General features: G+C 34.9%; 1 protein-coding gene across 1 annotated transcript in view; it reads left to right on the top strand.

Moving 5' to 3' along the window:
* Nucleotides 1-25,151, top strand: part of PEX1 (peroxisomal biogenesis factor 1) — a 42,484-nt gene extending 17,333 nt beyond the window's left edge. The window contains exons 5-23 of the mRNA XM_023724657.1: nucleotides 1,045-1,164; nucleotides 4,577-4,700; nucleotides 4,947-5,056; nucleotides 5,933-6,015; nucleotides 7,610-7,742; nucleotides 8,520-8,616; nucleotides 9,815-9,985; nucleotides 11,237-11,391; nucleotides 12,581-12,770; nucleotides 12,987-13,153; nucleotides 14,674-14,808; nucleotides 16,678-16,742; nucleotides 17,867-18,009; nucleotides 18,093-18,196; nucleotides 19,030-19,206; nucleotides 20,305-20,535; nucleotides 21,638-21,835; nucleotides 22,123-22,253; nucleotides 24,608-25,151. Of these exons, the coding sequence (XP_023580425.1) occupies nucleotides 1,045-1,164; nucleotides 4,577-4,700; nucleotides 4,947-5,056; nucleotides 5,933-6,015; nucleotides 7,610-7,742; nucleotides 8,520-8,616; nucleotides 9,815-9,985; nucleotides 11,237-11,391; nucleotides 12,581-12,770; nucleotides 12,987-13,153; nucleotides 14,674-14,808; nucleotides 16,678-16,742; nucleotides 17,867-18,009; nucleotides 18,093-18,196; nucleotides 19,030-19,206; nucleotides 20,305-20,535; nucleotides 21,638-21,835; nucleotides 22,123-22,253; nucleotides 24,608-24,692 (2,619 nt within the window). The 3' untranslated portion in view covers nucleotides 24,693-25,151. The remainder of the gene's footprint in view (nucleotides 1-1,044; nucleotides 1,165-4,576; nucleotides 4,701-4,946; nucleotides 5,057-5,932; nucleotides 6,016-7,609; nucleotides 7,743-8,519; nucleotides 8,617-9,814; nucleotides 9,986-11,236; nucleotides 11,392-12,580; nucleotides 12,771-12,986; nucleotides 13,154-14,673; nucleotides 14,809-16,677; nucleotides 16,743-17,866; nucleotides 18,010-18,092; nucleotides 18,197-19,029; nucleotides 19,207-20,304; nucleotides 20,536-21,637; nucleotides 21,836-22,122; nucleotides 22,254-24,607) is intronic.
* Nucleotides 25,152-25,241: the final 90 nt, after the last annotated feature.

The following is a 25,241-nucleotide window of genomic DNA, read 5'->3' as shown; positions in this document are numbered from 1 at the left end:
AGGAAACTGTTAGGAAAAGGAAAAAAATTGGAAGGAAAGGGAGTTTCCTTTGTAGATCTTCTATTCCGACGATTTTACCTCTGAGCTTTATACAGGTAGTTTACAAAGGTTTAATCTCTTTGGCCTACCCCAGACCATTGCCTTGTTATTTTCTACTAGTTCCAAACTGTTAGACGCTTAGGAGATTCCTCTGCACCCTAAATTCAAAATGTCTACGCTGAACTTGTCATGATTTATCTGTTTCTGTTAATAGTTTTGCCATTAGGCAGGAATACCCTTGTGTTTTCTTGAAATTGAATGGTGAGGACGGGGTGAAGAAATGCTGATGGTAAGGTCCTGGGGACCAAGTAAGATAGCAGTGAGGAGTCTGCATTTCCCACTCTACTTTAAAGGTGCAGGAGCCACAGGCAATGACGAATGACAGTGATTGCCATCATGTCCTCAAACAGGCTTGACTTGATAGATTAAAACTGATCACTTGGAAATACCTAACCTAATAAATTAATGTTGATTTGAGCCTTTATTACCCTGTGGAGTAAGGTGATTTTTGTTTTTTAAACCAGAAGCTTGGTTGATAAATTACTTGGTCTTAGGTCAGGATATGCACCTTAGGGTTTTTATTTTATGCTTTGTCTACCATTAATATGCTTGTACATGGTCTTAGAAATCAATAGAAATAGTAGAGAGAGATTAAAGTCTTCTTCATATCTTTCAGTGCTTACCAGTATTGGGAGATGAGAATTTTTTTAACATCTTTATTTAGATATAATTTAAATTGTATAACTCTGTAGTTTTTTGTATATTCACAGAGTTGTATAACACCCCCACAATCTAAGTTTAGAACATTTTCATCAATGGGGATTAGAAATTTACCCTTTGCCTTTTAGATTAAGTTTCTGTCTGGATTTAATGGGGTCCATGGCAGATTGTGATTAGCTTTGATCACTCCAACTTTTTCATTGGTTCTCAACTTTCACTGATGAAAATTGTCCAAAGATTGCAAATTTATATTTAATTTGAATGTAATTTATTTTTAAATTTCAGATTCCGGATGATCTCAGAAAGAGACTCAATATAGAAATGCATGCAGTCGTCAGAATAACTTCAGTGGAAATTACCCCCAAAATTCCAAGATCTCTAAAATTACAACCTAGAGAGAACTTAGTGAGTACAAGTTTGTTATACTAAAATTCTTTTACATGTGCTGTAAAATTTCTAAAATTGCTTGAGAGAACTTAGTGAGTACAAGTTTGTTATACTGAAATTCTTTTACATGTGCTGTAAAATTTCTAAAATTGCTTTAGCTAAATTATAAGAATGTTGTACTCTTTTTTGTTAGACTGGCAAAGAAATCTTGAGTAAGAGATACACATATATAGTACCATTGGAAATATGGATAATTTTGGCTTTTAAAAAGTTGATTTTTTTTGCCACACCCATGTAATTAAAAACTGTTTTTCCCTGTATTTCAATATTAATATTACAGTCTAAAAGAGTACTGGGCTGTTTTATTTTCTTCTCAGTTAATTTTTTTGAAGCTGATATGGTCAGGAAATGAGGTATTGAATGCTCTTAAAAAATATTTTTAAGAGAGTATTATGTGTATCATATTTGAGTCACCAATTCTTAGAGAATTATAATACACGAGAATTACTATATTACGTGTTCAAAAAATTCCAAACATAATTTAATCTTTTGCTGATAATTCAGATGGTACTTTTAGATCCTCAGGATCATGATGGTCATTATGTCACGGAAAACCCAACGTAACAGAACTTTTTAGTTGTTGAAACAACAAGCTTATATGTGTGACTGGAGAGGAGGAAAACAAGAGTAAGTGCCATTGGCATAATAGTATGTGACTGAGCACCTGTGGCATTGGCTGTACAGTGCACAGTGGTTTATAGTTTTGTTTTAACTTTTTAGTTATTAATCTTGGTATTTTTTCAAAGATTAGGCCCGTTACATAAGAAAACAATTAGCTACTGATCGTTAGATTTTTTTTTTCCTTTGTATCAATGATGAGTTGTTATTACACAATTCCTTTCCTATTCTAAATTGCATATTTTAGTGGAAAGCAAATGCAGGAGGCTTTATGACCTTTGGCAGGTCTCTGGGCTGTGATTGTATCACTTGGGACATGAGAATGTTTGATTCCAGAGGAACTGTGAGTTCCTTTCTGATCTAAAATTTTTTCATTTTAAATAATTCTCATTTTCACTTTATGACTTTCTTTAGGTCTTTGTGGGGAAAAGATGTGGCAGTCTGCTTCTGTAAAGATTTACAGCCTTGCACAACAGTCCAGGGACGAGGACTAGAAGGCAGAAGGGGATAGGAAAGCTAGTGGTGGGGAACCTAAGGTTAAGAAGGGACAGTATTGACATGTCGTGGGGTTGTCACCATTGTCATAAAAAAATGTGTACTATTTAATGAGAAACTGTTTGTTCTGTAAACCTTCATCTAAAGTACAAAAAAAAAAAAAAGACTTACAGCCTTGGAAACCCTACGGGGTGGTTCTACTCTGTCTTGCATGTTTGTTGTGAGTTGGAATCAACTTGATGGCAAAGTATTTGGTTTTTTGGTTTTTGGTTTTTGGTTTAGGTCTTTAATCCCATTGCCAATAATATCCAAAGACGTAACATGATTTCTGTGATTTTAAGAATGGGAATGTGATGTGTTTTTGTAGTTTAGCCTGCTTTTGGTAGTGATCAGTTTCTGAACTGAGCTTAACGGCTGATCTAAGCTTGACTCTGGATGAAGAAAGATAATAGAAATGAACCAATTTGAGAAATGGTAGAATAGAGGTTTATTTTTCTGGGCAGATATTAATCATCTTTCTTATCTGAATTTTTGTTATTCCTATTTTTAATTTCAAATAGGTTTTTACAATCTTAATCATTTTAATTTAAAAGCTTTAAAACTTAGCAATGTTTTACTCGGAATTTCTTCTTATCTTTTTTTATTGTGATAATATATATAATGAAAAATAAGTCATTTTAACTATTTTTAAGTATATAATTCAGTGACATTAATTACACTCACCATGTTGTACAGCCACTACCAGTATCCATTTCTAATTTTTTTTCATTACTTTTAACAAAAACTCAGTACCCCTTATGCAGTAACTCCCTATTTCCCCCTCCCACCTGCCCCTGGTAACCACTAATAAATTTTGGTCTCTATGAAATTTACTTATTCTAGATATTTCATATAAATGGGTTCATACAGTAGTTGTTCTTTTGCCTGACTTATTTCACTCAGCATCATGTTTTCAAGGTTCATCCGTGTTGTTGCTTTGATCAGAACTTCATTTCTCTTTATGGCTGAATAATATTCCATTGTATGTATATACCACATTTTGTTTTTCCATTCATCTGTTTGTAGATAATTGGGTTGTTTCCACCTTTTGGCTATTGTGAATAATGCTACAGTGGACATTGGTGGACAAGTATATGTTTGAATCACTGCTTTCAGGTCTTTTGGGTATATGCCTACGAGTGGAATTAGTGGGTCATACGGTAGTTCTAGAAACTCTGGTGGTGTAGTGGTTAAGAAATACAGTTGCTGACCAAAAGGTCCACAGTTCGAATCCAGCAGGTGCTCCTTGGAAACTCTATGACACAGTTCTACTCTGTCCTATTGGGTCACTATGAGTTGGAATTGACTCGATGGCAATGGGTTTGGTTTTTATTTTTATGGTAGTTCTATGTTTAAATTTTTTAAGAACCACCAAACTGTTTTTCATAGCAGCTGCACTATTCTTCACACCTTTTGAATAATCTATTAACATTTTACTTACCAAGTATATCAGAATTGTGGTCAGCTGTAACAAAAAAAAAAAAAAAAATCAGCAGCTTAAACTTACAAAGGGTGTTTTTCCTCATTTACAAAAAAGTTTGGAGGAGCTCACAGGTAGTTACAACATGTCACCAAGGATCTAGGTTTCTTTCATCTTTTTCTTCTGCCATCCTTAGCCTATGACTTTCTTCCTCTTAGATGCAAGATAGTTGTTGTACTAATAGGCATCATGTCTACATTCCAGGCAGTGAAAGAAAAGTACAGGCAAAAGCCTTCTCATTGCAGGATTTTCCTACCTTTTAATTAGGAAGAGAAGCCCTTCCCCAGGATTGTGACCGCATGCCATTGGCCAGAGTGAGTCACATGCAACACACACACACACACACACACACACACACACACACACAAACACAAACACGCACCCAGCTCCAAGCTGAGAATTGAGTATTTTGCATTCCAGCTTCTCTAATAAAGGTAGGCAGGGAGACTAGAGCTTGAATAATTATTGAGTGAGCCAAATTATGGTGTGTGTATCACTGCATATGGAGAAAAGGAGCATTTAAAACTTTGCCCCTTCCATAAATGTTTCTTCAGGCTACACTGTACTCATTGTAATGCCAAATCCCAAATCTCTGCCTATACAGTGTGAGCATCCTTCCCCAGTTTTGTTTGATGAAGTTTACATTTTATTAGCAAGATAAGGTGTTAAAATAAGGATGTTAATGTTAAGATCAGGTACTAGGATAATTCATTACCATGCTTTCCTTTTCTCTGACAGCCTAAAGATGTAAGTGAAGAAGACATAAAAACTGTGTTCTATTCATGGCTACAACAGTCTACTACCACCACACTTCCGTTAGTAATATCAGAGGAAGAAAATATTAAGCTGGGAATTAAAGATGGTAGGTTAATTTGTTATTTTGATATTTTTCCTATTGAAATAATGATAATATTTTTAATTATTTTTCCAAATTGTGACGTATGTGAGCAATGAAACATATGATAATTAAAGTCGATTTTACACATTGAAGAAAGTATACACTTGATGCTGCCTTTATTTAAATTTAAATTAAACTGATATTTAGAATTCTGAATTATTTCATCTTACATCTAGTACTAATTCTGCATTATTGCTTTCTTTTCAGTAGGGCTGACGGAGTTTTCTCTGAATATAGTTCATTCTTGGGAAAAAGAAAATGATAAAGCAAAAAATATTTTTCTGTTGAGTACCAGTCTGCTGCAGAAAACCACAATACAAGTAATTATGTACTATTGAATATTTAATGAGACAATATTTGTCACATATGATTGATAATAAAGTTTGAATTTACCCATAAGACCTTGCATCCTGAAGTGTAATAGAAACCAGAATGATATGAGAAGGACTAAATTGATTTAAAATATTTCATTCTCTAATCTCTAAATTGTAGCAATTATTGATTTATCTTAAAATCAATGCCTCAGCACAATTAAGTTACAAGAATAGAGTTGATTATGTTCACTGACAAATAGATGTTGATTTAAAATAGTTCTAGTATTGAAACAAGGGAAAACTTGGTTTAGGGGGTTGACTTTAAGAATTCATATTTTTGCTTACAATTTTGCTACACACCCGTGTTATTTTGATAGTTCTTAAATTCTAACTCTTTACAAATATTATCAGATCACTTTTCTTCCAGAAGGTGGTCTTTTTAGAATATTATATTTTAGTTGGCTATTCACGCATGTCATTATAAAATTGAAGATGCTCAAGTAGTTTACAATTTCAGTGGTTTGGAACTACGCATTGTTTCTATACTTTTGGAATGAAATTGAAGAAATACCATTCAGAGAAGATGCAAATTTAAGAATTGTGAAAAATAATAATTTTGACACAAATCAAAACTGCAAATAAAGATATATCTGTAAAATGCATTAAGGAGCTGACATTTTTTATTGCTTTTTGATCATAAATATTTATGTTTACCGAATGAGTAAAGTATTGTCAAGGCTGTTTTAAGTAATGATCTTGCATGCACAGTATATCCTTTCTCCCTGGATTAATTGAATCAACAATTCAGGTTCCTAGCACTTGAGAAAAAATGCAAAAGACATAATTTTGAAATGTAAAACTGATCTTTCCTTGCTGTTATAGGTCCTTCTAGATCCTATTGTAAAAGAAGAAAACAGTGAGGAAATTGACTTTGTTCTTCCTTTTTTAAAGCTGAATTCCTTGGGGTAAGAAGTATTGTCCAAACTAGCATGTTTAGAGACATGTTTTGACACTATCTCTGGCAGGGTCTTTATGTATAAATATCAAAGTAGATACTAATGTTGATGAATATTCTTATTAATGTATTGTTGTTATTAGATGCCGTTGAGTTGATTTTCAACTCATAATGACCCCATGTGACAGAGTAGCACTGCCGATAGGGTTCTCTAGGCTGTAATCTTTGTGGGAGCAGATCACCAAGTCTTTCTCCCACAGAGCCTCTGGATGGAATTGAACCGCCGATCTTTCGGCAACCGTTCGAGTGCTTAACCTTTTCGCCAGCAGGGTTCCTTCACTAATGCATTCAAACCGATCCCACTGCCATCGATGCCAACTCATAGCAACTGTGTAGGACAGAGTAGAACTGCCCATAGGCTTTCCAAGGCTGTAATCGTTACAAAAGCCCACTGCCACATTTTTCTCCCGTGTAGGGCTGGTGGTTTTGAACCGTCAACCTTTTGGTTAGCAGCCTAGTGCTTAATCACTGCACCCCCAGGACTCCTCCCACTAATGCATTAGTAGATACTTTTTCAAGGATTGTCTCTGTCTTCATACCTAACTTAGTAATTTATCTTGTCTTCTCAAATAACTAAAAGTCTGAAGCTTATTAGAAATTTTACTTTGAGAATTGGTTTGTGAGAATAAAGCTACTAGATGTGACCTGAATCATATGTGATTGAACAAAACAGTTCATAATCCTTAGCGCAAATAAAAGTTAAATCTGAAAATATCAGTTGAATTTTACAAATACTTTAAGTTATTCCTTCACCATCTTATTAATGCAATAGTTGGAATTATTTGTGTTTTCTTCAACTTTTAAGTCAGATAAATCTAAAAAGAACCTCCTAATTTCTTTATCTGTCATACTATATGAGAATCTCATGTAAAAATTACTCCTTAGAATTCTTCACAGAGGCTTTTCTCAGATATAGTAGTAGTGACTTGATTTACTGCAATAGTATAATCTGTATGTGTTTTAGTAAAAGGATTAAACCATAAAGTAAAAATGCTTAAATACAGCACAGTAGTCAGTACTATAAAGTAAAATCTCTTTACTTCAGACTCTATTAGGAATTCATGATATTCTTCTTATCAGAAATAAAGTGGCAGTCACAGTCAAGAAGTAGGCTGAAGTTCAAGTTTGTATAACCTACAGAGTGAAACTGGATTTTAAAGGCAATGTTTAATTTAAGAGGAAATAAGTCTTTAAGTATCCTAAGTACTTCAGAAGCACACTTTATGATTATTTTAATTAGCAAACCAGAAATTATTTTGGGGGGAGTTGTATGTGTATGCATTTTAAGAAAAATTCCTTAAGGACTCCTATTAGGGCAAAACTTTAATTATTGCACATGTTTGAAAGTAATAAAACAAAATTTTAAACGCTGTGAATCAGATTTGACATTACCTGGTATACTTTTTCTCAGGTAAGGGAGAATATCTAAGATTTTACTCTTAAAGTTCCTTAACTAGACAAGGAAGGAAAGTTTTAGAATTTTTGGTAGCTAGACTTTATCCTACTTCAGTGTTTTATCAGCTAACAGTTTATATCTTTTGCAGAGGAGTGACTTCCTTAGGCACATCCTCCATGGAGCACATCATTCATAGCCTCCTGGGATGCCCTTTGTCTCGGCAGCTGATGTCCCTTGTGGCAGGACTTAGGAATGGAGCCCTTTTACTCACAGGAGGAAAGGTGTGTGGTTAAAATGTGCTCGTTTTCACTGATAGCTTTGACTTCATTTCTTTTTGGATTTTGATCATCTATTCTATGGGGTTGTTAGTATAAGAGATGAAAAGCATTCATTCACTAATTGTTAAAAATTTTTTCTGGTAGTAAAATATATATATGTATAACATAAAATTTGCTATTTTAACCATTTTTAAGTGTATAATTCGTATTAATTATATTCGCAGTGTTGTGCAACTGTCATCACTATTTATTTCCAAAACTTTTTCATCACCCCAAACAGAAACCCTGTACCCATTAAGCAGTAACTCCTCATTTCCCCCTCCCCCAGTCCCTGGTAACCACTAATTTACTTTCTGTCTCTACGCATTTGCCTATTCTAGACATTTCATATACGTGGGATCACACAATATTTGTCCTTTTGTGTCCAGCTGATTTCACTTAGCATAATATTTTGAAAGTTCATCTATATTGTAGCATGTGTCAGAACTTCATTTTTCTTTATGACTGAATAATATTCTATTATATGGATATATCCCACATTTTGTTATCCATTCATCTGTTGATGGACACTTGGTTGTTTTCACCTTGGCTATTGTGAATAATGATTCTGTGAGCATTGGTATACAAGTGTCTGTTTGAGTCCTTACTTTCATATCTTTTGGGTGTATACCTGGGAGTAGAATTGCTGGGTCATATGGTAATTTGGTGGTTGCCACAATGACAGAAGCTGTCTCTATGATTGACTGTATTGGGAGTCCTTATGAAACAATTGTTTTCTAGGGGAGTGGAAAATCAACTTTAGCCAAAGCAATTTGTAAAGAAGCATTTGACACATTGGATGCACATGTGGAGGTAGTTGACTGTAAAGCTTTGCGAGGTATGAATATGGTAACACTCTACATAACTCCTTTTTTGGTAGAAAGAAATGTTATTGTTTAATGCTGTTACTCTAATAAATAGAAATATCATCTAATCTTTACTTTTCTGTTTATCGTTTAATCATTGAAATTCCTGAGAAATGTTAAATCTTGGCTATTTAACGTCTTCGATAACATTTCTAAACCTCTCCATGTTTTATGGAGGCTTATTTATTTTTCTGGCCAAAAGTCTTTATAGACTGTGTTCCTGGCAGTGCCAGCTTAAATTACTCTGGGTAAGTTAATATTTAGAGTATAATTTAATGGATATAAAATATCTCTGAACTGCTATGGAAAACGGTAGATTGCTTGCCTCAGGGGAGGGAGAGTGGGTGGCTGCACAGAGCAGTGGGAAGGAGATTTACAGTTCACCAAATGTACTTTTGTACTTTTAAAATTCTTTGACATTTACGTTATTATCTATTCAATGAAAAAAAGGATTGAAAATATTTTACTTTGAGAAGTTAATTTTTTCCCTTAGCTACCACTACATATCGTCTCAACTGGTCACTATACTCTCAGTTCTATACTATATGAAATTAAAAAATTAGCCTTAGGAAATTCATTACTTTATTTGCTATAGAAGTGGTTTTAGAAACATTGGCCATCTCTTACAGTCCTGTAAGAAGTCTCGAGTGAAAATTTTAATTTAGAGCTAAGTAACAAAATTTTTACATCCTCATATGAACTGGTATGTTTTCTAGTCTTTGAAAATGAAAACCTTGTAACTGAACAAGAAGCTTGAAGCCAGATTTGTGATTCAAATACAGCAAATCTAGAATCTCCAGGCAGCCACCTTTGTATCCTGTTTTCTCTGAATCTTGTTCCCTCCTCTCACGTACATTTTCCCACATCCTGCTTTTATTTTACTGTTTTGTTGTAAGTCGTCTGAAATCCTCTATGGAGGAATTTAGAAGTTATAGTAGCATATTTCATTTTCAGTTATATTAAACTCAGCACTTTATCGAGCCCTTTGAGGCTATATTAATTGAGCTTGTTTTTGGTTAACAAGTTTTAGAGATTGGTATATTAGCAAAATATGGGTGTAGTTTTTATAGTTAAATCAATATTTAGCTTTTCTGATGCTTTCAAAGTGGCAGCCTGAACTTTCCCAATCCTAAAATGACACTGAAACCATTTCATGTCTTCTGGATTTAGGAAAAAGACTTGAAAACATACAAAAATCCTTAGAGGTGGCTTTCTCAGAGGCGGCATGGCGACAGCCATCCGTCGTTCTGCTGGATGATCTCGATCTCGTCGTTGGCCTGCCTGCCCTCCCCGAACATGAGCACAGCCCTGATGCGGTGCAGAGCCAGCGCCTCGCACACGGTAATGCCTACACTTACTGGCCCGTGACCTGTGTCTTATGTCAGAAAGCACTTTTAGTCTCGATGGTAAATACACTCTGATGGAGAATAGAATATATACTGTGCTCTGTATTGTCTTTGAGGCCTCTGGTAGCATTCTACGGTTATCGTGTATCAGCAGAAATGGTCATACAGGAGCAGTGTAAAAATTCTTCAACTTCACGGTTAGTCTTTTGGGGCCTTTTCATTCTCTTATTAGAGCTTGTTTAATAGTAAGATTTATTCTTGCTTTTGTTCATCTGACAAATATTTTTTAAATGTTTTTGTTCAGTCTGTACTTTCAAAGTCTATGAGAGGACAGAAAATAAACAGTTTTGGTACATAATAATGATAGCTACCATGTCAGGCTTCCTGGAGGGGTTCATAACTGACCTAAGTTTTGACAAAGGAGTAGAAAGTAGCCAAATGAAGAAGTGAAGAAGTGTGGTCCCTAGGCAAAGGCAGGACAGTGCAAAACACACGGTTATGTTGGAGGATACTCCATTGACTGGCGCTTAGAGTGCGAGGAGAGGACTGGGGAGAGAGGGGCTGGAGAGCTGGACAGCATTCAGCTGCCTCATGGTTCTTGGGAGCTGAAGTAGTAAATGCAACTATGGTGCCTTCGGTTTATTATAAACTAACATTAATCTGAAATTTTGACTCCCATAGCATCTGCAAGACTTGTTAACCTAGTGCTTAAGGGAGTGCTGGAAATTTCTAGGTCTAAAATAGATCTACATTAATAATGCCTGTTTCAGTTCTGACCTTTCAGGCTGACAAAACCTTGGAAGATTTAGGGGTGGAAAGAAATTGTTCATGAAGTCATAGGAATATGAGCTATATTTTGGTTAACAAACAGAACACAGTATGGAAAGTTACCACCCATCCATTATATTCATTTCAGAGACCCCTCTTTACTACTTACTTTTTAAGAACTAGGAGTAGGGAACCTCACTAGACCCTGATCTGGGTATACAGACTTGAGTTTACAGTACCTCGTGTACCTCCATTGGATTGATTAGAGCCTGACCCATATTAGGTCATCCATAGATAAATCAGTGATTGGACACATGAATTAAATTTTAAAAGGTATGAAGGAGCCATACTATACATATTCCACCTTAACACTCAATTTTAGGTTATCATTATTTTAAATTAATATGTCATTTAAAGTTATGGTTTATGTTTCCTAAGTTTTATATTATACTAATAAAGAAATATTGTTTAATTCTAGCATTGAAGAATATGATAAAAGAATTTATTTCCATGGGAAGTTTGGTTGCACTGATTGCCACAAGCCAGTCTCAACATTCTCTACATCCTTTACTTCTGTCTGCCCAGGGAATTCACATATTTCAGTGCTTCCAACATATTCAACCTCCTAATCAGGTAATATACTATCTATGAAGGTTGTTGAAATATGCCCCTCTTTATCGAAATCATTATTTTTTACTTGTAGCATATGGCTTTGAGTTTATGTTAATGATCTTAAGGATATTTAAAAGTCAGCATTCAATGCATGTTGTACTAGGTGCAAAATTACAATTTATAACCATCTGAAATATTACTATGCACTTCCCAAGGAAATGGCTTTTTTGAAAATGTATTCTTAATGAGAAAGAGCAGTGAGGAATATAGGAAGATGTCTTTGTAAAAATTGATTAAACATCTTTTTCACTAGCGTATTTGAAGGGAGCCCTGGTGGGACAGTGTTTTAAGTGCTCAGCTGCTAACCAAAAGGTCGGTGGTTTGAACCTACCAGCCACTCCACGGGAGAAAGATGTGGCAGTCTGCTTTCATAAAGATCTGCAGCCTTGGAAACCCTATGGGGCAGTTCTACTGTGTCCTACAGTGTCGCTATGAGTTGGTATCGAGTCAACAGCAGTGGGTTTGGTGGCTTTAGTTTAGCATATGTGACCTGTAGTCCCCTTTGGGGACTCATGCTTATGATGACTTTAGTGGCAATGAGCTCAAAGAAGTGGGTCCAGGACTGGCAAGCATGTTTTAGATTCTTGTTTAAAATTCTCACCTACAGTCTATCCGAAATATTCAGACCCTGTGCTAATTAACTGTTTTTGAAGAACAAAAGTATTATACCTGTTATTAAGCATAGCAGAATGGTAGTGATATTGACCATTGAATATGTTTTTAGAAATAAGTTTTATAGAAACAACAGCAAAAAAAAACCTGACAATCTTAAATGTACGCATATCTTACAAACAAAGCTTCTTATTAGGGAACGAAATGGCAATCATTTATCAATCTGATATTTTTTGCAACTTTATTGAGGTATAATTGAATTATAATAAACTCATATACTTAAAATGTACAATTTGATCAGTTTTGACATATGTATATACCATAAAACCATCACAGTTAAGGTAACAAACATTTCCATCACTTTCAAAAGCTTCCTAGTGCCCCTTTGCAGTCCATCCCTCCCCTAGTCCACCCTGGACAACCACCAATCTGCTTGCTGTCACTATAGATTATGTCAGCCTGATTTTTCTCAACATGTATATTCCAAAATTCATACATGGATAAAATTTAAAATTTGAACTTTGTGTTTTTTCTTTAGGAACAAAGATGTGAAATTCTGCATAATATAATAAAAAATAAACTGGACTGTGATATGAATAAGTTTACTGATCTTGACTTGTACCTTATAGCTAAAGAAACAGAAGGATTTGTAGCTAGAGATTTTATAGTGCTTGTGGATCGAGCCATACATTCTTGTCTCTCTCTTCAGAGTATATCCACCAAGGAAGGTATGTTTTACTATCGTAATTCAAACTTGGGGACCCTTTTTCCATTTTTGAGAAGTGTAATTGTAGTAGGGCAAGAATTAAGCACATTCCGTTTTAATATTTGAATAAGCAGTTACTTGAGTAAAAAATTTGCATCTCCAGCTAAAGTGATGGTGTATCTTGAAAGTTCATATATTCAATATTCACCAAAATAAATTTTGTTTATTTTTTAAACAGAATTAGTTTTAACAACATTGAACTTCCAAAAAGCTCTCCACGGATTTACTCCTACGTCTCTGCGAAATGTCAGCCTGCATAAACCTAGAGACCTGGGCTGGGATAAGATTGGTGGATTACATGAAGTTCGGCAGATACTCATGGATACTATCCAGTTACCAGCCAAGGTGCTTTAAAAAAAAAAGAAGCTCCCCCCTGCAAAAAAAAAAGCACATATTTACTCCCAGGAGAATCACTGACTCTTTGGCTTTCTTTACGTGTTGCTGGCTTGCTCAGTCTCACTTTGATTCAACAAATATTTGCTTTGAATTACCAAATAAATATCCAGCACTATTTTAGGTACTCTGACAGTTTTGATATGGTCATTGCCCATAAGAAACTTATAAGGAAATCTGAGGTGACATTTATAATAAATAAATTTAATGTGAAGTTAATAATTCTGTTTTCCTTGAATCATTCAGATTATACTAAAGCAAAATGAACAGTTTGAACTGGGACTTGAACATAAACAGATAAGAATAAACTGAGAGGTGGGAGAGTTGGCTAGGTGTGTAGGATTGATGGATTAAACTAGATTTGGAGACTTTGTGGGTTAGCCCTGGAAAGGCAGTTAGCAGGCAGTGTAGACTAGGCAGATGGCAGAATCAGGGTGGCAGATGTGGTTTGTTCTTCAGAAGATCTGACAGTAGCATCTAGGAGATAGTGTGGTTGAATCAGAGACCTGGGAGGTGCGAATCACTGCATGAGATCAGGGGCCTATGCAGAGAGATAAAGAAATGGGTGAATGAGGATCTTGGGTTACATGTAACTGGATGGTGAGTCCTGGCAACTGTGGCCACCAGGGCCTGGGCCATGGTGAGTGCAGCCCAGGACTGTGGGTTAAAGGCTGTTTGAGAGAACATGGGCATGGAAAGACTAGTTAGCAGGATCATGACCCCAAATGCAGGGCCTGGGCACCAAGCTTAGTATCCAGATACATGGAGACCATATGCTGAACTGCTGACTTTGAGGCCTGTTTCAAACTAGAACGGGGGGGAGGTGAGGTTGAAATTTTGTCCATGGGTAGAACTAAATAGGGATACCTGAGAGAGGAGGCCAGGATATTTCTGATGTAGCCTGATGTTTGACTCACTTTTTCAAAAAGTTTCTTTCTCTCTGAGCGTTGGTGATTTAGAAGGTAATTTAGAAACAATCAGTTATTCAGCCTGGAGACTCTTGGGAGATTTTATTGTCTATAATCATTATAGATGCTTCTCTATTATTTTATTTTCTTGCTTTAATATATTTGAATATACATAGCTGTTAGACCTTGCCCAGTAAAACAATACAAGTAGAAGGCAGTATACTCTTTATAAAATTGGTTTTTATTTTCTTAAAGTAGTACTTCTATAATGTTCAAAAAGAAAAAACAAAGAAATTTTGATACAGTTATGTGCATGTTATATAGCCTGTATTCCACGATCCTTGTTTCTTTATATCCCTGTCAAGTAGCAATTGGAAAAAATCCATGGCAGCTCCTTTATTTATTATTTTTAGCAGGAATTTTATTTACTATCATTGTGCTGTTAATAAGGAAAGGTGGCAGTTATCACAATTTGCCTGTTTTTTCTATACATTGATCTTTAGCTGCTGCCTAGTCATTTCTGTTTTAGACTTGAATTCTTTATCATATTTTTGTATTTTTCAGTACCCAGAATTATTTGCAAACTTGCCCATACGACAGAGAACAGGTGTACTATTGTATGGTCCTCCTGGAACAGGAAAAACCTTAGTAGCTGGGATAATTGCACGAGAGAGTGGAATGAATTTTATTAGTGTCAAGGTATGCTGCACATTTATCTTTCCTGATTGTGGGTTAGTGTCATATTTGGAAAGCTGATAGGAGCAGTGCTCCGCCTATTAGTTAAAGCTGTGTGGGAAGTTGAATGATGAGCCACCTCTCTTTTAGGGCTTATGTTCTTGCTGAAGGCAAATCTTCATGCACTAAAAGTAGAAATATACAGAAGTATTCAGATAAAAAGCAAGGTATAACCATAAAGAGGGTAAGAACCGAGACAACTAGAGGCAGGAAGCTGGGGTTTTTATAGTTCTGTTACTTGTTGGCTGCATGTCACCCTTGCTTCTGTCACACTGGTGTAAACTTTGTCAGGTATAAGGTGAGTGTAGTAATTTGGGCAGTGCCTGATGTGTCAGTCGTCACGATGTGGGGTTCAGTATGTTAGTTGTACAGTTTCAGCACCTCAGCGGTGTTAGTTTACCAAATGGTGATTAGATCCCAAGGCAAAGGGATGGTATAGCTAGCCTTTTTCAAAACTGATTTAGAATCTGAAAGCCAGGTTGGTAATTTGCGGTTGGGTTATGCCTACCCTCTTTTTACCACATGATTTTTTGTGCTCTGGCAATCATGGAGAAGCACTAATACTTTTTAGTTTTCCTGCCTTCCTTTTTCTGGATCCTTAGGTAACCATGACCATGCTTTTCTTTTTACACTTATCAATAGAATCTAGTTTCACTTTTTTTTTAAACATAAGATTTAAGGTTAACACTTGTGAATTTAGATTTTCCCATTAGGGAGGACATCTTACCGTTTTAGTTTAAGTCTTCAAATCACGATTTGGGATGAATTTACAATGGAAGGATTTCAGCAGAGAGCTAATTCCATCTTGGTGGGTCAGGGTGGATTCTTGGAGGCCCTTGACTGACAGGAGTATGTTGCCTTGTTCTGCCCTCTTGTCCTGTAGTTCTCAAACTGTACTGAGGAAGTTTAAATAAATGCTAGTTCATTAATAGATGGGTAGGTAGCCGAGTATTAGAAATTCTCTATTTTGGTTACATATCCTTAGCATATTTGGTCTTTGGGAGTTAGAGATCACTGGGGCCTATTCAGCTTTTAAAAGGATCCTTTTTCATAAATGCTGTCCCAGTTTAAGGAAAGACCATTCTCATGACTTGTTTTGCTATATGTAGTGATGGTTTTTTTTTTTTTTGAAAGTTTTTCAATTGATGTTTAGGAAATATTCTTCAACTCCTGTAGAAATAAATTGGTTTCAGTAATTGAAGATGCTGATCAAAGTAATTTATGTCTCTTTACTTTTTTTTTTTTTTTTTTAAGTCTCAAAGGCTTGAGTTAAGTGGGACTTTTTCTGTTTTTAAACCATTCATTACTTCATTAACCAGATAATTATTGGGTACTTGTAGTGTGGCAGGCACTGTTTTAAGCCCTGAATATTCAGCAGTGAACATAACTGCCTTTTAGAACTTACATTCTACTAGGGGAGAGAGACGGTGAACAGACTAACACATAAATATATCGTATAATGTCAGGTAGTGCAGTGCAGGAAGAAAAGTGAGATAAGGAGGTATGATAGGTATGTTCTAGTTGGATAACTAGAGTGGATCATAGATGGGGTTGTAAGGCAAGGCTTTTCTGAGGAGGTGGCATTTTGCAAGAGATCTAAATGAAACCAAGGAACAAGCTGTGAGAGTATCTACAGACAAATGTTCCAGGCAGAGGAAACAAAGTGTGTAATATTTGTTCTATCACAATTTTAGAAATATATTTAAGATACGTCCATTTAAACGCATTGAAAATTTTCTGTGACTGAATTTAGACCTAGCCATAAACAAAAATTATCGTTTGTTTTTAAATAATTTTATCTCAATTCTAATTTTATTTTATTTTACCTAATAGGGGCCAGAGTTACTCAGCAAATATATTGGAGCAAGTGAACAAGCTGTTCGTGATATTTTTGTTAGGTTGGTTCCCTATGAATTTTTTTTTTTTTAAAGTAAATGACATCATTATTATTGATCAGTCAATGCTTTTTGGTCTTAATCTTGTTTTTTGAAGAGCTGTTGTTCAAAACCTGTGATTTATGTGAATTAATCTAGAGGACAAAGATTCTGTTTCACCAAATACTACTTAAATGTAAAAAATTTTAGATATTAAATTTGGGGAATTATTTGATTTTATAGCTGCAATAGAAATTATTCCTGAAATGCCAAAAGTGGAATCATAAGTGGTTATTTAAAGGAATCTCAGACAAGTAAAAAAAACTGGAAAAGTATAAACTGGAAAAAGAATTTTATATTGCCAACATACTATGATTTAACAACCAGGATAGCACAGACTTAGGAATCGTGTTAATTTATAGGAGAAGTGCTAATTATAATTGTTTACAGTAAGAGTGTGGTATGATGGTGCAAGTACACTGGATTATTAGTCAAAAAGTCTCGGGTTTTTGCTTAGTGCCTGCTTTTGGAGCCCTGGTGGCGCAGTGCTTAAGAGCTCGGCTGCTAACCAAAAGGTCGAATCCACCAGCCACTCCTTGGAAACCCTATGGGGCAGTTCTCCTCTGTTCCGTAGGGTCGCTATGAGTCGGAATCAACTCGATGGCAATGGATTTGGGTTTTTTTGTTTGTTTGTTTTATTCAGAAGGAGTCCTGGTGGTGCAGTTGTTGAAGCGCTCGGCTGCTAACCAAAAGGTTGGCAGTTTGAACCCATCAGCCATTCTGTGGGGTAAAGATGTGGCGATCTGCTTCCATAAAGATTACAGCCTTGGAAACCCTATGGGGCGGTTCTTTCTACTCAGTCCTATAGGATTGCTTTGAATCGGAATCAACTCGGGGGACAACAGTTTTAGTTTTTTTTTTAATTCTATCCAGAAGGTATGGGGGAGGGCAAATCCCTCGCTCTCTCAAAGACCCAGCTTGCTGAAAACGAGAATAATAACATATGCCTTACCTTCTTTAAGTGTTTGTTGTGAAGAAGATTTAAAAATGTGTGTGTGTGCCAGACTGATATACATATATGTGTTTGAAATCACTGTGCAAGCTCTGAAGCCCTTTTCAATTAGGAAGTGTTTGTTTATGTTTCCCAGAGCGCAGGCTGCAAAGCCCTGCATTCTTTTCTTTGATGAATTTGAATCCATTGCTCCTCGAAGAGGTCATGATAATACAGGCGTGACAGACCGAGTAGTTAACCAGTTGCTGACTCAGTTGGATGGAGTGGAAGGCTTACAGGGTAATAATTGTAAACACACAAATATTTTGTTATAACACAATTTTACCGGATTTTAGTAAAGAAAAGTTTTCTTTTTCCCCCAGGTGTTTACGTGTTGGCTGCCACTAGTCGCCCTGACTTGATTGACCCTGCCCTGCTTAGGCCTGGTCGACTAGATAAATGTGTATTCTGCCCTCCTCCTGATCAGGTGAAAATTTCATATTTAGCATCCAAAACCCAACAAATGCTATACTCTATCCTTGTGAACTTTACTTCTGCCAGGTAATAGCAATTGTCCTTAGAAGACCAGCTTTTTTAGGCATGGGTCTTGGCCACTGTTTGCTCACAGCATAAAGAAATTCTGAATTAGGTGCAAAGACTGTCTTTGGTCCAGCCATTTCCCTGCAAGTCTGAAAACCTTATAATCCTTCAGTATTGGCCAGTTGGAAAAAAGGGAGGAAACACATAGTATTGCATGTCCACATTCCCTGTGCTTCAAGATCACTTACCCCATTGTCCTGTCAGAAGACTGATACAGAATCAGACATAGGAATAGTAAGCATGTAAGCAGGTTACATGGGAAGAGGCTTTTTCAACTATTCCTGGTCCTATGTTGTTACAAACCTTGTTCTCAAATTTAGAAACCAGTGAATAAATGAGCGAAAGAACAAATAGACAAATATTCAAGGTGTGTAATATCTGAATGTATGTCACTTGTAGCTGTTATTTAAATTATTTTAATTGTCCTTTTGAAAACTTTCTTTGCATGCTTTCCCAAGTCTAGAAAATAAGCTGTGTGAATAAGACATGATTTATACTGAATAGTTAAGGATGTTGATTTTCATTCATTTTTTTACCTGTGTTCCTTTTGTTAGGGAATGTGTCCCAAGGAAGACTGAGGGTAGACTGGTAGTTCATTTTTCAACTTACTTGTTAAAGCTTATTAGATACGTAACGTTAATTTACGAAAAATCATAAGACACACAGTTTAAGATATTTCATTTTATTTTTTGTCAAATCAGTTAGTTTTTCTTCCTTCAGGTGTCACGTCTTGAAATTTTAAATGTTCTCAGTGACTCTCTGCCTCTGGCAGATGATGTTGACCTTCATCATGTGGCATCAGTAACTGACTCCTTTACTGGAGCAGATCTGAAAGCTTTACTCTACAATGCCCAGTTAGAGGCCTTACGTGGAAGACTGCTCTCGTGTGGACACCAAGTGAGTTATATGAGAAGGTAGTTTCTATGGCCTTTTATGATTGATAACAGCAATTTAATGTCAAAATTTCAACCTTAAGAATTCTGTTTTTTAACAGCTTTGTTAAAAAGGTATGAAAATTTAAATTCACCTTTAGTTGAATGTTCCATAGTTGCAGTATTGGTTTTGCAGAGAACTTTGTAATTATGAAGAGTTTGGTGTCTATTTCTTTAACTTTACCTTAATATTGGCAAAACTACATTGGTGTGTGGGAGAACATTATTTAAATTGGGATAGTATGTATTAGATAATATAAACAGAAAAACAATTGAGATTTTTAGTTTGTTCTTTGCTTTTTTAAAAATAATTAATTGCGTGTAATTTACTTTGATGCTCAAATTGTCCTACATTTGGCCAATAGAAGCCCCTTCTAGGTGGCTTCTGTGTCCTTATGATATGTCCCAATCATTCCTTGAGGTACCATTTCCTGGCACAACAACAGATGCTATAGGTTTATCTTGTAGGATCTATCTTTTCTCTAGTATAGTATTTTGATTTTAATTATTGCAGTAGATCATTCTACTGCATTATGGACTTTACCACATTATTTTCTAGGAAGGGTTTTTCTGCATACTCTCCCCATTTTTCTGAAGATTCTTACACAGTCTAAAGTTCCTAAATCAAACACTACCAAGTTTTTGTTGTTTATTCTGGCAAGCCATTGAGGTTCTCTTTTTTTCACCTTCATTACCAGGAAAGGTATGTATTTGCAAAGCCCTCTTTCAAGATAAATGTTATTAACATGGTTGATTCATCATTTCAGAGTAGAAAAATAAGAGCAGTAAAAGAGCACATAAAAGTAAAATCCAGAGGTCTGAGTCATAAATTTGTTACAGACTTTTTTGAGGGATGATTAAATTATTTAAATATTCTTTTTTTTATTTTAATAGTTAAAATCTTACTATGTGTTTCAGAACCACTAGAGAATTAGTAAGAGTTTTGAACAATGCCTCAAGTTTCTTTGTATTGCTTTATTAGAGTGCTGTCTGTTTTGTGATTTATTTCTGAGTTGTGGATTATTTAGAGCTTTACAACCGGTCACCCTTTTGTACGTTCTAGGATGGAAGTTCCAGCTCTGACAGTGACCTCAGCCTGTCTTCAATGGTTTTTCTTAACCACAGCAGCGGCTCTGACGATTCAGCTGGAGATGGAGAATGTGGTTTAGAGCAGTCCCTTGTTTCTCTAGAGATGTCTGACGTACTTCCAGATGAATCAAAATTCCATATGTACCGGCTCTACTTTGGAAGCTCTTATGAATCGGAACTTGGAAATGGAACCTCTTCTGATTTGGTATCTTGTGCAGTCATCATTATTCACTTCTGAAATACAGAGTGTATGTTGGTGTAAAGACGGACAGTGATTTATCTTCTAAACAGCCCTACGTGTGCTTTCTGGTTGGTTGGTTCTTCAGTAAAATAGTCCTGTTTTTCTACACTAACTAGTAAATTTCATCCCCTATTCAGAACTTTAAGGCAGGGCCAGCACAAGGGAGAACCAAAGTAGGGAGAGGCCAGGATTACTCTTCAGTTTCTTTGAGGTCTCTCTCCGCTAGTGGTTATAAAACACCCTCAGTAGCAGATCCACATTATATTGAACTGAAATTCTGTTGTCATAGGACAGTTGAGGATAATGAGAAATTTGGTACAATAATGTCAGAAATTCCTGACAACAAAATGTTACCTATTTGTAATACTTTTCACAGAAAGTATAAGCACACTGAAAAAAGTTATCACTAGTAATAACGCTTCAAGAAAGAAAAGGTTTTGATTAAATGTGGGCAGTATTATTCTTTTTCTATTTAATTAAAATAACTTTCAACACATCTCCCAAAAAAATTAACTGCAATTAACTGTTGCTTTATTGGTACTCATAACATTTTTACATATTTTTTTCTTATTTTTTGTAATTTTTTTATTAATTCAGATTTTTAAAAATATAAAAGTGACCAATTTTTATTTCCAAGAATAATAAGTAAACTGTTATTATAATTCCAGTTTTTAATTCTGTTTTCTATTTCTTAACTTCTATCTAAAATGTCCCAGGACCTTAGTGCAACTCTATTTGCTGAAAAATAAGAGTAAGGATCATTTGGAACCCATCCCTGGGGCATTAGTGTGGTAGATTTAATAACAAAGTATAAAAATTAAAAACTCATGTTATGGCCATCCTCATTCTATGGTAGTTCTGTAACACAGATATCAATGAACTTTTATAGAATATTAAACTGCCTTAATATCATTTAGTTAAAATGTAAGTTTGTCTATGTTAATGCTTTATTGTTTGAAATTTTTAGTTTTATCTTTAGTAAATACATTCTTTTTTTTTCTCTCTTTCCCATCTTCCTTCTCTCCTCCTTTCCTCCCTTCTTTCATTATTATATTTACCCATGCAGAGCTCACAGTGTTTGTCTGCACCAAGCTCCATGACTCAGGATTTTCCTCGAGTTTCTGGGAAAGATGCATTGTTTTCACAACCTCCAGTGTTCAGGACAGCTTCACAAGAGGGTTACCACGAACTTACACAAGAACAAAGGGACCAACTGAGAGCAGACATCAACATTATCAAGGACAGATACCGGAGCCAAAGTGGAGTATGGCACTTTTTTCCATTTATAATAGTTAAAACTTTTTAAAAATTAAAAATTATTTATTTCTTGTTTTATATATATTGCTCTGATTTGTAAATAGGCTACATTTGTAACTATTGACTCAGTCCAATTGTTATGTGCTTTCTTGCTTTCAAACAGTTTCTAGTTATCAGAAAGAGAATGTATAGTCTTCTGAAAACACTGAGAAAAAGAAATAACTCCTCAGACTGATTTCTTTTTTCCATTGGGTCCCTAAGTTAACTTTTTTGTCATTTTCTTTTTTATTTAAGGTGGATGAATCCCTTAACCAACCAGGACCAATCAAAACCAGTCTGGCTATTAGTCAGTCTCATTTAATGACTGCACTCGGTAACACAAGGCCATCCATTAGTGAAGATGACTGGAAGAATTTTGCTGAGCTGTAAGTAACAGATCCTGATTTGGAAGTATGGATATTATTATAAGTCCCATGGTTATTCACTTAAACTTTTAAAGTTCTTGCTAAAAATCACACGTAGTACTTTAAATATTTAAAAGCCAATTCAGAAAATTTATGTAGTGGCTGTTTATTTAAACACCTAAGAGCTTCAGGAGTACAAAAATAAAAAAATGAATTTTCATTAACCAATTCATTTGATTATATTTGAATTATTTAGAATTAACTAATTTAATATTAATTACTTTGAAGAAATTAGAAAAAGAGAGAAATTAAAAGCTCAAAATGATTCCAATTGATAGTTTGCAAAAATCATTATAAATATGTTCCTGTTTTGACTTCGTTTCTCCTACTGGCTGAGTAGTATTCCACTGTATGTATGTACCACATCTTGTTTGTCCATTCCTCTGTTGATGGGCATTATGTTGTCTCTACCTTTTGGCTGTTGTGAATAATGCTGCAATGAACATTGGTGTACAAGTCTCTGAGTCTTTGCTTTCAAGTCTTTTGGGTATATACATAGGAGTGGAATTGCTGGGTCTTGTGGTAGTTCTATTTTTAGTTTTTTGAGGAACTGCCACACTGTTTCTACAATGGCTGTACCATTATGTATTCCCACCAGCAACGGATAAGGGTTCCAGTTTTGCCACATCCACACCAACATTTGTTATTTTCTGTTTTTTTTTTAAATCTTAGTCATCCTAGTGGGAGTGAAATGGTATCTCATTGTGATTTTGATTTGCATCTCTCTGATGGCTAATGACACTGATCATTTTTTCATGTGTTTGGTGGCCATTTGTATGTCCTCTTTGGTGAAACGTCTGTTCAAGTCCTTTGCCCATTTTATGGTTGGATATTTGTCCTTTTGATGTTGTTGAAGTTTTGTATATATTTGGGTATTAGATTTTTGTCGGGTATATGGTTTCCAAAGATATTCTGACAGTTGGTAGCTTGTCTTTTCACTATTTTGGTAAAGTCTTGATGAACGAAAGATTTTAATTTTTATGAGGTCCCATTTATTTATTTTGTCTCTCGCTGTTTGTGCTTTCATTATTATATTAGATAATCCATTTTTGAAAGCTAGGCCTGACAATGTTGGTCCTGCTTGTTCTTCTAAGAATTTTATGGTTTTAGTTTGCACATTTAGGTCCTTAATCCATTTTGAATTTGTTTTTGTAAGGCATAAAGCATGGATCCTGTTTCATTTTTTTGCATGTGGAAATCCAGTTTTCCCATTACCATTCACTGAAGAGACTCTTCTTTCCCCATCAAATGAACTTAGCACCCTTGTCAGAAATCAGTTGACCATAGATGTGTGGGGAGTCAGCTTAATTTGATTCAAGAATTATTTATTCCTGCTCTTTTAAAGTTAAATGCTTGTTTAATTTTGCAATATTTGCAAAATTTTGGGCTGTGTGTGCACATATATAAGTGATACATATTTAATGCAGAAAAATTAGAAAATAAAGATAAGGAAAAAGAAGAAAATAGAAATTTCCCTTAATCCCCTGGCCTCACTAAGCATATTTGTTCATATACTTATATATTTTTTCTTAGTAAAATAAGAACACACTATACATATTGGTATATAGCAGTCCCTTTTCACCCATCCATACATTGTAAACATTCTTTCACATTTTAAATATGGTACTACTTTATTGTTTTTAATGTTGTTCTACACTACGTCTGTGCCACAGTCTCCAACTTTTGGACATTTACGTTGCTTTCAGGTTTTCATTACTATAAACAGTGTGATAATGAACATTCTTGTAGCTGAATGTTTGCACACGTGCTTAGTTATTTCACTGGGATAAAGGTGGAATTGTTGCATCACAGGGTACACATGTTTTTTAAGACTTTTGAAACATATTGCCAAATTGCCTTCCAGAAATATTGTACAATGTCTCTTCCAACAGTAGAATGCAAGAGTGCTAGTTTCACCACACCCTCACGAACATTGAGTATTTACAGTATTTTTCTAAACTGAGCCAATTTGATTGGAGAACTGTTATATCTAATTTAAAACCGTGCATTTCTTTGATTAAAACTGTTGAGGTTACAATTTTTTTATTATTATTTTTCATTGCCATTTGTATTTTATCTTTTCTAACTTGGTGTTCATTCCCTTTTCTCTTTTTTCTATTGGAGTTTTTTTCAACATTTGAAAATTTGTATGTAAGAACTCTCTTTAATTTCTGTTGGCAAATATTTTTCCAGTTTGCTATTTCCCTTTTAATTTGTTTTTCAAAATATAATTCTGTTTGCAAACTATCCATTATATTTTGTTTTGTAATTATTTACATGTATTAGATATTAATTATCTCTTTTTTTTTTTTAAGGTATGAAAACTTTCAAAATCCTAAGAAGAGAAAAAATCAAAGTGGAACAATGTTTCGACCTGGACAGAAAGTAACTTTAGCATAAAATATATTTCTAATTTTTTTTTTTTTTGGTGACTTGTAACAGTAAAATTTCTTTTTAATTTAATAAATCAGGTTAATTTATACAATCACAGATTGGTAAATGCTGTGATTATGTAATGATCAATATTACTTGAGATTAATGCTGTAGAATAAGTTGGGATATTTATAACAGATTCTGTATTTTATTTCCTATAAATCTATATTAAATCTTTAATGAAATAATAACGGCCAAATGGTGCGACTAATTCATTTCCCCTTTGAAGAAAAAATAATACATACAGGATCTAATTAAATACGTTTTTTGAAACTCACTAGTAGTTGCATATTCAAAATCTTTTTAGCATTTAATAAGTTTTATGCTTAGCAGGCTCTTGACTATTTTGGAAGTAAAATATCCTATTATTTACAGATCATATTATCTGTTGTTCTTATATCAGAAAGTACAGTATTTACACACAATTCAGGTAAATTTAATTATTACCTCAACCAGAAATGAGATCATACCCACTAGCATACTACATCTAGCTCCAAGTCCAGGATCTTTAAGTCA

The sequence above is a fragment of the Trichechus manatus genome, unplaced genomic scaffold (assembly GCF_000243295.1).
Source record: "Trichechus manatus latirostris isolate Lorelei unplaced genomic scaffold, TriManLat1.0 scaffold00253, whole genome shotgun sequence".
Classification (NCBI taxonomy): domain Eukaryota; kingdom Metazoa; phylum Chordata; class Mammalia; order Sirenia; family Trichechidae; genus Trichechus; species Trichechus manatus.
Note: the sequence above shows the minus strand (reverse complement) of the source record. Positions and strands in the feature narration are given on the sequence as shown.